Here is a 12,059-nt window from a genome sequence, read left to right as displayed (position 1 = left end):
GATAACTGCTTTACATCTGTGTGGCATGGAGTCAACTAACATCTGACACCTGCGAAGAGATATTCCAACCCGAGCTGACTGGACTATATTCCACAGTTCTTCTGCATTCTTGGGTTTTGCATTAAAAACAGCATTTTTGATGCCACTCTACAAATTCTCAATCGGATTGAGGTCTGGAGATTGGACTGGCCACTTCATAATATCAATCTTGTTGGTCTGGAACCAGGATGTTGCCCACTTGCTGGTGTGTTTGGGGTCGTTGTCCTGCTGAAACACCCATTTCAAGGGCATTTCTTCTTTAGCATAAGGCAGGGGTCTTCAATCCTATCCGCAAAGGGCCGGTGTAGCTGCAGGCTTTCATTACAGCCAAATTGGAGGCTCACTTGATTGTTGACTGGAGACGAGGGTGAAATGATTAAACAAGTGAAATCAGGTGTAGCTCCTGCTTGGTTGGAATGAAAGCCTGCAGCCACACTGGCCCTTTGTGGATAGGATTGAAGACCCCTGGCATAAGGCAACATGACCTCTTCCAGTATTTTGATATATTCAAACTGGTCCATGGTGCCTGGTATGCGATAAATGGGCCCGACTCCAAAGTATGAGAAACATCCCCAAACCATTCTGCTTGCACCTCCATGTTTTAGTCTTCACAGTGTACGGTGGCTTGAATTCACTGTTTATGGGTCATTTCACAAACTGTCTGTGGCCTTTAGACCCAATAAGAACAATCTTGCTCTCACCTGTCCATAGAATGTTGTGCCACTTCTCTTTAGGCCAGTCAGTGTGTTCTTTGGCAAACTGTAACCTTTTCAACACGTCTTTTTTTCAACAATGGTACTTTACGAGGGTTTCTTGCCAATAGTTTGGCTTCACATAGGCATCTTCTGATTGTTGCCGTACTCCCAGGTAACTGGCGATCTTCTTTGATTTCCCTGGAGCTGATCATTGGATGCTTCTTTGCCATTCTTGTTATTCTGTGATCTACGTGGATGGTAATATTTCTTTTCCTACTACGTGTTTTGGGTTTTGTTTGCCATTTTAAAGCATTTGAGATCATTTTAGCTGAGCAGCCAATTATTTTCTGCACTTCTTTATATGTTTTCCCCTCTCCAGTCAACTTCTTGATCAAAGTTCTTTCTCCTTTGGTACAATGTCTGGGACGACCCATTTTACTCACTGAGCAAGGGCTAAAACCAGCAGGTACAACATTTGCTGCCCTCCTTCTTTAAATAAGGGCCATAATTGACACCTGTTTCTTTACAGAATGAATGACCTCTCTAATTGAACTCCACACTGCTATTAATTTGAACACGCCCCTTCCATTAAATGAGTCAATTGCACCCAATTAGCAGAGTGCATGTCATGACTGTTGGTTGCCCATTACTCAGCTACACCTATTTTTTCCCATGTTGTATTATCCTTTCTGCCAAAATCAGTAATTAAACACATTAGTGATATTAGACTGCTATTATTTTGCACATAACTGTATGTCATGATACTGTTTATCATAGAAATGTCTTCAAGTATCATAACAATTTCATCATCTCACCCACTGGACTGGAATTTAACTTCCATCATTCTGTAATGAAATCCATGATACTGGGTTTAACTTGACAGCTGTCAACTTTTCACATCTCTACCTCTCGGTGTGATTCTCTGGTGACCTAAATGGCAGAAATGATTTGCCCAGTCAGGTTTGTGACGGTTCTGTGGTATGCTTACATTCAACATGAACTAAATCTCTTGTGGTAAAAAAAAAAAAAAAAGTGTAGTGCATTAAACTGTCATCTGGAGCCAAAACCATATCAGCCTCTTTAAAAGACATCTTTATTTTGCAAGGAAATAAATTATACAACATAAAAAAAGAACTTATTTGAAGAGAAATAAAACATATGGTTTACACCAAACCGGTTCACCCTGACGGCACGATGAACATCCACTCGAGCGCCCCACAGCTCCACTCACTCACTGCACATTGTGGCACACATTCACATGAACTCAGCAGGGGATTAAAATCTCAAGTCTTTATGGTTACAGCTGTGAGGTCTGCACAACTTAGACATGTAGATGATCCTAGGCAGTAATGCAGGTTTAATAAGTAAATTGATTTTTTTTTTTGTCATGTTGGTGCTGTTTCAAACTAAGCATACTTTAAATTCTTGCCATCATTTTCCTAAAGACAAAACTGTCAAGTGCAGAAAATTACTCACTCACTCAGCAATTAACACTGAAAATTGTTCATTTGACTCTATTCGAATCTTAGGACACAAAAGAAAATGAATACTGATTATATGCTTCACTGCAGCCTTTTCATGTCTGGATGGAGTGGGAGGTGTGCGAAACGTGAACAAGACACAAAAACAAACAGCCTCCGAAAAACTTGTTACGATGTAAAAGGGGCTGAACACCAGTTCCAGGTTTGGATAAAGCCGCTTTTGTGGATTTAGGTGGAAGATGAACCAAGGCTACTTCAAGGTCTATTGTTTAATAAATTGTAGGACACCGGATACAGGCAGAACATCCAATGCTGGAGCCTCACAACACAAATCACACACTGAGTTCAGCTGCTTTCCATCTGACACGACTCTGTGTCCTACATTAAAACACCACATCCTCAAATTAATGCATGACTGCAGCTCTCCTTACGCGCTACTTCCCCTACAGATTTAACTTAAAGTTATCAAAAGTTGAAATATTAAGTGTGTCTGGAACTACTTTCTTCTTGTCTTGTGTTTTTTTTTTTTTTTAAGTTTGCTTTGGGTAAATATTTGCGCAATTATTTCTACATTTCCATCACATTTTAATGTCAGAAATATGCTTGCAAAAATAGTTTAATAAGCATGATTTAATAAACCATTCACTCATTAGGTAGTTCAGAGAAATTTAAACATCTTAGCGTCACTCTACTTAATGGCAACCTTACAAAATATGTATGCCAAATTCAACAATTTCATAATGAGGAAACAAAATCAGAAATATTACACACCAGTCAAACACTAAGGAGACGCTGGAAATGCCATCTGCAATTTAGGAAACTGAAACAGATCAATGTACATATAAACACCTATCTATGCTCCCTCACTCTTTTGCACTGGCCTCTTTGAGTTTTGACATTCGCAAGTTCTCCTGCTGTGGTGTGTGGGGTTCCTCCAGGCTCCTCCCAAAACACCACAGAATTGGCTATTCTAGCTGTGAAGGAGTGTGTTCAAGTGTACAATACCCTGCCATGGACTGACATTCCATACGGGGTGTATTCCCACCTTGCACCCAATGTTTCTGGGATGGGTTCCAGATCCACAGTGACCCCAACCTGGATAAAGTGCTTCCTGAAGGTGAATGAATGGAGTGACGCATCAGTCTGCTGTGTTTACAGATGAAGCTGTACGCGTCTTGGCTTTTCCTGTCTGGTTTGGGAGTGGACGCTCATTTTCACATTTGCAAATGATACCATGTTGATTCATGGGGCTTAAGCTTTTGTAATGAACAGTAAATGATATAAACATGTAGAAATAAACCTTGTATGTAACCTATTTAAAAAGTACACATGGTATCTCTCTCCAGATTGAAAGCAAAGTCTAAAAAAAAAAAGGAATTAATACTGAAACCTATGGATTTGAAATTTGTCTCATACACTCCTGATTTAATTCACAAAACGCTGCTTTATGGAATATTTAATTTTTTTTCCATCAGCACAGGCCCCAAGGACCTCAGTTATCAAGAAAATACTTTAAAGCACTTGCTATTGTATACAACCCTACTAATGACTGGTGTGAAACATTTTTAAAATAGGCTGTGCAGATAACCAAGAAATGTTTTCAATCATTTTGTCAATCATAGCAATATCACTTATCACACAAATCCGATAATGGAAATCAGCATCACCCTTACAGTACTCAAATTTGTTAAAGCACGAGGAGACTGTGGTGTAAAAAATTACATAGTTGAGAAACAGAGTAATGATATCTGTCAGAAGGAACTGATCCTAAATGAGTGAGTAAAAGTGAAATACACTAGAAAATATTCCCTATATAATATTAATCCTTCCATGTTGACAATGTGCAAGGGCGTAAAGCAAGCCAGTATCGAGAATCACTTCGTGAAATCACACCATTCTGACAAAAAACTTAAAATAACACAGCTGCTTCTGATTAATTCACCAAGACGCCAATGTGTTCTGAAGAGGCTTGAAGGTCAACGGAAGAGGAGTAACAGTATCTCCGGGGCAAGTCGAAACAAAACAACTCTGATAACAGAACAGACGCTTGCTAAACCCCACACACACTGCAGTTCCGCTGTACGGTATTTTGTAGCCCGCTGTAACTGTATCGGGACGTTGCGTAGGCCAGAATGAAGTCAATAATAATGAATAAAGGGGAAAGTAAAGTTGAACGTCTCTGTGATATCAAGATGGCCGCCTTACAGCACAATACACAGGTCATCAACAAGCCAAGTTTGAAATGTTCTCAATAGAAAGAAACCAAAGCAACACAGAACAGATGACAGGAACATAGCCATGCTGAATGTGTGGCAGAATGCGTAAAGTGCTAATGCTCCAGTCCACCATCCTGGTGACGGAGCTTCCATGTGGCTGCAGTGTGAGCTTTTGGGCCAGGCTGAGAGCTGAGCTGGAGAGGAGAAGAGTGGACACAGCCTGGACCAGACAAGGACAAGGACACACGCGCACACACAAAGTCCTCAGATGACACACATTCCCACCGACAGCATGCTGTTGATGTCGACACTCACAAAAAAAAAGGCAAACCACCCACCATGCATACGGACTACCTGTTGGCAAAAATATAGTTAATTTTTTTGTTTTGTTTTTCCTTTGAAATCTCCCATCCTCATCTCAGGTTTCTTTACTTGTAAGGTAAGGCAGGGATTTTTCTTGAAAACAAGCTATTCTGGTGTGTGACTGTCGTGTAAAACAAGCCCATCACTCCATGAGAAGATCAGCAGCCAGCTTGGTTGCTCCGTTGTGTCAGCACTCCTCTCCCCCTGCTGAGCCGCTGCATGTTCACGGTCTTCATCTTGATTGGAACGATAAGCGTTTCCAGCGTAAACCTCAGTGCTACGCCATGTAGATGAAGGTGTTAATGTCCGACTCATCACGCTTGATGTACTTGTGCTCAATCAGCCACTCAATCTGCTCCTTGATCATCTTTTTCTGGGGAAGGAACATGTTTTTCAGGATCTCGACCAGCTCGGTCTGTAGCTGGGCATTAGTGATCTTCTTTCGCATCTTCATAATTTGAATAATGGCCTCCTACAACATAAAAAGTGAGAAAACGGTGAGAAAAACTAAAAATCACAAAAACAAACCTCCCTTGGTGAAAAAACCCAACACACCACTGCACTCAATTGAAATCTCGAAAGGTCCAGTTACATAACATCCCTTTCTTACAAATAAGTAATTGGATATTTCGAGTGGTTATATTTTGCTTAATAACTTGAGATGTAGGGTTAGGTCTGGTCCAATGAGCTGCTAAATAATTTAAATTAATGCATGTAATAATTGGATAAACTACAACAAAATGTGTTACAGAAGCTGCATTGGTTCATACTTCTATAACTGGGGTCACTGAATTCTGGCCATTCCTGTGTTAATCGGCACTGCAACCGTTAGCTTTGACCCACTAATTTAAATAAATAAATAAATAAATAAATAAATGCCACTGCCTAAAAGTGGAACTCCTGATGAGTTTATTTGTAAGGGCACAAAATCAACCTGAACAGAAGATTATTATTAAAGCATATAATCAAATTGTGTAGTGTGTATTTCGCATCAATAAATTGCTGCATTGTCTTGTGACCGCGAGACCAATAACGAGATACGCATCGCAGTTACGATGCATATTTATTCCTTTCTTTGACGCTGCATGCCATACTCCAGAAACACCACCAACACATTTATTATGGTGCGACACTACTGGGTGCCTGGTGTTCAGCAGTGAACCAGCGCTTTCACTTTACATCACTACTGTAGAGTTACAATCAAATATTTTTGGACATAAGAACTAATCGATATCGAGCCACGGTAGTTTTAGATGAACTAAAACTAAGGAAAGATGCTCATAACTGCTAGTAACAATAATATTTACATGAGTGTGGCGAGTAAGAAATTGTTCAGGTAACACACACAAAACCAACCAACCAACCAACCAACCAACCAACCAACCAACCAAACCCCATACCATGCAAAGATATGTTGCCCACTATGAAGGGGGAAAAAAGTTAATCAATATTTTCTGTAAAATGTATTAGTAAATAATCGCATTTTTTTTTTTTAAAGCAAATTAAAAATAAGCACTGGATAAAAACCCATCTCTTATGTAAATAAAGACCACCGGACAACGAAATTTGTCCAGGGTTTCTGCAGGCTTGAACAAGTTCAATTTAAGACTTTTTAAGACCATAACAGGTTAAATTTAAGACTTATGCCGTACAAAAAAAATAAAGAAAATTGGGAGAGCCTGAATTACTTTCAAAATAAAATTTATCATCATTCACCAACGAACTCATTACATCCCTAGGGTGCGCGCTTGCATTAATGAGGAACAGAAACATAACATGAAGTGGAACGTTATGGCATTAGATCATTGACAAACCGACTAAAATTGTGGTGTGGGGTCAGAGAGGAAGAAAGGGATGTTAGGAAAGGGTTTGAAAAAGTTTGAAGACCACTGCATTACGCTAGATCATTAACAAATTGATTAAATGGAGAGGGAGAGAGAGAGCACTACACTGCCGCAGTGGAACGTTTGGGCAATGTTAGAATCGGGAAACATGGCCTGAAAAAGCTCCCCAATCTTGTCACTGCTTTTATGAGTGATGCATTGTCACGGTGTTTAAAATCCACAACACTTCGGCTTTTAAAGTTGCAGTGGAGCCAAAGACATCCCGCAAATCACTTGAGGATGAGGCATTCGATTCCGTACGGTTTGTGTGTTGTAACGTTACAGTTCACACGGAGTTAGCTGATACACCGTCTCGAGATGTGCTTGGACCTGACAACGGTGAACAAAATTGAGTGACGGCATGTGATTGTTGCAGACTTTTATGGGCAGCCTGGTGCTTCTCCGCTTTCGCGTGCGATTCTGGTACCTTTACACCCAGGGTGCTGAGTTTGAGTGTTCTTTTGCACAATGTGCAGTACGCCTCAAACGGATTGTTTGGTACACGTTTTAACCAGTCTACGGAATCATTGTGTTCAAGCCAGCAGTCGTTAAACTTGCATTTGCCCATTTTGCTACAAACCTTGACAATCTCCCTCGCTTCTTTTAGGCTCTACTGTCTAAATGCGCGTGTGCCATGCCCTGTGCATCACCATGCCAACCGGGCTAGATGCCGGATTCCACTGTGTCTCATTTGTAGTTTGCAGCGTAGCCTACTGATACTAAGTAGGCCTAGCCTATATGACTAATTATGAACATCACCAACGCATTTAACAAAAAAAAAAAAAAAAAAAGGCTAAGGATTTAAGACTTCACAAAATTACATTTAATATCTACAATGCAAAATATGCTGGTATTTTAGACTTTTTAAGGCCTTAAATTAGGATTATCAAATTTTAGACTTAAGAGACTTTTTAAGACTCCGCGGAAACCCTGTGCATCAAGTGTTTAGGAGACACATTGCCTTGCACTTACGGTCGGGTTTCCTGTGGTGGTACACATTTGTCATTCGTATGGACATTGTACAGTCGCAAAAGTCATCTCGATGCATTACCATATCTTCTTACGTATGGAGCTTCGCTCAGCGTGCTTTGTGCACAGGAAGCACCACTAAAATACTTAACCAGGTCCACATCTTGACCGCACTCTGCCAGATAGTGACCTCTGCCATAGTTTATGAATCATTATGAACTTCCGTTTGTGTCTCTGTGTGTGTGAGAGAGCCCTGCGATGAGCTGGCGACTTGTCCAGGGTGTACCCTGCCTCTCACCCATGGTCAGCTGGGATAGGCTCCAGCTTGCCTTCCGCGACCCCACACGGCAGACCTGGGCATTTTACGGCCGGCGGGTCGCATCCGGCCCTTTGGTTCATTCTGACCGGCCCGCGTAAGGTTAATTAGAAATTACAAAATCAACGTATTTTCTAATTTTACCTCATGCATGGACTGAATGTGCATTGCTTTTATTTTGAAGTTGTGTTCAACAAAAACGCTATGTGCATGACACGAACATGACATGAAATCCCACGAAACCTAATCCCGCGATAACTACTTCCGTAATTTGTCCAGACCAACCACAAACTTGTACGTCATCCTTCAAACGGTCCAGCCAATCACATACTGTGACGTCACCAGCAGGTGCTGGAGCCCGAGCCGATCTGTAGATCTGATTCCTACACCAAATATCTTGCTTGATATTTGGAGTAGAAAGACAATATTGTGATGTCTTTATTGTGTTTTGGGGTGAATGTGACTGGGGGGGGGGGAATAAAAAAAAAAAAAAGAAAAAAAAAAAAGAAAAAAAAAAAGGTACAAACGTTCACATTTTGTTAACCATTGTTTTGGGAAATTTGATTGAATAAATGACATTTTTTGTAAGGCAACCTCGTTTTTTTCCATACTCTTACCAGTCTTAGCAGCTTGTAAAAACAATGTTATTTACTGCTTTATATAAAGAAATACAATTAATATTATGCAGAATTAAGTTCAGCCTTTTGGTCCGGCCCTCCACTAAATTTTCTGTTTCTCATGTGGCCCCATGGAAAAAATAATTGCCCACCCCTGCCACACGGGATAAGCAGTTACAGATAAATAAACAAACATTATGAACTTCCAGTTGTTATAAAACATTTTCCCTTGAAATGATTACATACCTGTGTTCTTAATATTCTTAGCTGAACAATGCCTTCATTCTCTTCTTCTCTCATTCGCTCTGTAGTCAACTGTAGACGGCCAATCAAGTTAATCTTCCCCCTCTTCTGCACCTTAGAGTTTTTTCTGATGAGCAAAACAGTGAACACTGTAGTACCAGGACTCAATTTAACCCTTTTAGCCTGATAATGTAGGACAAAATTATATATGAAAAAAAAAAAAAAAAAAGTGTTTGCCCCCTTCCTGATTTCTTATTTTTTTTGCATGTTTGTCACACTTGAATGTTTCAGATTAAACAAATTTAAAGATTAGACAAAGATAACAAGTAAAACACAAAATGCAGATTTAAATGAAGGTTTTTATTATTAAGGGAAAAAAATCCAAACCTACATGACCCTGTGTGAAAAACTGATTCACCCCCATTAAAACAAATTAACTGTGGTTTATTATATCTTTGGAAAGCTGAGTTCAATTTCTCTAGCCACACCCAGGCCTGATTACTGCCACACCTGTGCTCAAATCAAGAAATCACTTAAATAGGACCTGCCCGACAAAGTAAAGTAGACCAAAAGATCCTCAAAAGCTAGACATCATGCTGTGATCCAAAGAAATTCAGGAACAAATGAGAAACAAAGTAATTGAGATCTATCAGTCTGGAAAAGGCTATAAAGCCATTTCTAAAGCTTTAGGACTCCAGCGAACCACAGTGAGAGCCATTATCCACAAATGGCGACAACATGGAACAGTGGTGAACCTTCCCAGGAGTGGCCGGCCGACCAAAATTACCCCAAGAGCGCAGCTCATCCAAGAGGTCACAAAAGACCCCACATCATCCTCCAAAGAACTACAGGCCTCACTTGCCTCAGTTAAGGTCAGTGTTCATGATTCCACCATAAAGAGACCAGGCAAAAATGGCCTGCATGGCAGAGTTCCAAGATGAAAACCACTACTGAGCAAAAAGAACATAAAGGCTTGTCTCAGTTTTGCCAGAAAACATCTTGATCCCCAAGACTTTTGGGAAAATACTCCGTGGACTGACGAGACAAAAGTTGAACTTTTTGAAAGGTTTGTTCCATTACATCTGGTGTAAAAGCAACACAGCATTTCAGAAAAGGAACGTCGTACCAACAGTAAAATATGGTGGTGGTAGTGTGATGGTCTGGGGCTGTTTTGCTGCTTCAGGACCTGGAAGACTTGCTGTGGTAAATGGAGCCATGAATTCTGCTGTCTACCAAAAAATCCTGAAGGAGAATGTCCAGCCATCTGTTTGTGACCTCAAGCTGAAGTGCACTTGGGTTCTGCAGCAGGACAATGATCCAAAACACACCAGCAAGTCCAACTCTGAATGGCTTAAGAAAAACAAAATGAAGACTTTGGTGTGGCCTAGTCAAAGTCCTGACCTGAATCCGATTGAGATGCTGTGGCGCGACCTTAAAAAGGCGGTTCATGCTCGAAAACCCTCCAACGTGGCTGAATTACAACAATTCTGCAAAGATGAGTGGGCCAAAATTCCTCCACAGCGCTGTAAATGACTCATTGCCAGTTATTGCAAACGCTTGATTGCAGTTATTGCTGCCAAGGGTGGCCCAACCAGTTATTAGGTTTAGGGGGCAATCACTTTTTCACTCAGGGTCATGTAGGTTTGGATTTATTAAAAAAAAATAAAAATAAATAATTTAACCCATTGACGCCGGATGCTGCGTCGCGCAACATTGCCCCCAGCGCCGGTTGTTGCATAACGCAACATTGCCCCAAATGCTGGTTGCTGCATAACGCAGCATTGTTGATTTGTCATTATTTTCAAGACGCATGCCAGATTTGTTTTTTTTTATAAAAATGTGTTAGTGTTAATGCTGAATGAGCATGATCCAATAAAAGCAGAGAATTTTATCTTTTAAATGCAACTTATTTCATGTCTTTATGTGCTTCAGAGGCTCATCTCATTCATCTCATTATCTCTAGCCGCTTTATCCTTCTACAGGGTCGCAGGCAAGCTGGAGCCTATCCCAGCTGACTACGGGCGAAAGGCGGGGTACACCCTGGACAAGTCGCCAGGTCATCACAGGGCTGACACATAGACACAGACAACCATTCACACTCACATTCACACCTACGCTCAATTTAGAGTCACCAGTTAACCTAACCTGCATGTCTTTGGACTGTGGGGGAAACCGGAGCACCCGGAGGAAACCCACGCGGACACGGGGAGAACATGCAAACTCCACACAGAAAGGCCCTCGCCGGCCCCGGGGCTCGAACCCAGGACCTTCTTGCTGTGAGGCGACAGCGCTAACCACTACACCACCGTGCCGCCCTGCTTCAGAGGGTGATATATTGAATTTTTCATAGGCGTTTTCAATTAATTATTTTTATTTCAGAAAACCCTCAGGCAGATGGGGACCGTTTCTAAAAACTGGCTTAGGCATTTGCAGATGTTTTTTTGCAGGCGTTTCAGGCGTCAATGGGTTAAAAACTGCATTTTGTGTTTACTTATGTTCTCTTTGTCTAATATTTAAATTTGTTTGATGATCTGAAACATCTGAGTGTGACAAACATGCAAAAAAAAAAGAAATCAGGAAGGGGGCAAACATTTTTTCACACCACTGTGTGTGTGTGTAATATCTCCAATTTAAATAGATACATACATCAAGGAGAATTCCTGGTTAACGAAGAACAATGTACTATCTGTGAAGTCTTTGGGAGAGCTCACTTGAGGTTCATATGAAAGCACCTGCCGCTTGAGTTTTGGGAAGGCAACAAGAGACTAAAGGGAGAGAGATAAAGACAGCAAAAGTCAACATGGTGCTTAAACCCATCAACTACATACATATGACTTTACATGAACATGACAAGTGTGCATACTACCGCAACAGCTAACCACTTTCAGAATAATTTCTGAAAAGTTATTCAAACCCGTTTACTTTCTCCCCTCATTGTTACCTTACAACTTTATTATAAAACAAATGACTGTTTTCACCCAATTCACTGCAAAAATACTCCATAATGAGAAATCATGAACCATTTAAAAACTGAGGCATGATTTTACACAAGCTTTCAGACTCTTTATTCAGCATTTTGTTTAGCAGCCATTTTCTGAAGCACCTTTCAGATTCAGTCAGGTTGAATGGGGACGGCCACTGCACTGCTATTTCCAGGTCCCTCCAGAAATAAGATTTTCAAAATCACATTCGAGTTTGTCTGCTCAGGAGCATTCATGGAAGACATTCCTGTGGCTG

General features: G+C 40.8%; 1 protein-coding gene across 2 annotated transcripts in view; it reads right to left on the bottom strand.

The window, feature by feature from the left end:
• Positions 1 to 1,805: 1,805 nt before the first annotated feature.
• cul5a (cullin 5a) overlaps positions 1,806 to 12,059 on the bottom strand; it is a 37,252-nt gene continuing 26,998 nt past the window's right edge. For both annotated transcript variants that reach the window (XM_060943661.1, XM_060943662.1), the window contains 3 exons: positions 11,469 to 11,587; positions 8,826 to 8,949; positions 1,806 to 5,266 (listed from right to left, as the gene is read on the bottom strand). In XM_060943661.1, coding sequence (XP_060799644.1) covers positions 5,072 to 5,266; positions 8,826 to 8,949; positions 11,469 to 11,587 — 438 coding nt within the window. In that variant the 3' untranslated portion in view covers positions 1,806 to 5,071. The remainder of the gene's footprint in view (positions 5,267 to 8,825; positions 8,950 to 11,468; positions 11,588 to 12,059) is intronic.

This window comes from Neoarius graeffei, chromosome 17 (assembly GCF_027579695.1).
Source record: "Neoarius graeffei isolate fNeoGra1 chromosome 17, fNeoGra1.pri, whole genome shotgun sequence".
NCBI classification, from domain to species: Eukaryota; Metazoa; Chordata; class Actinopteri; order Siluriformes; family Ariidae; genus Neoarius; species Neoarius graeffei.
This window is presented reverse-complemented; position numbering and strand designations above follow the sequence as displayed.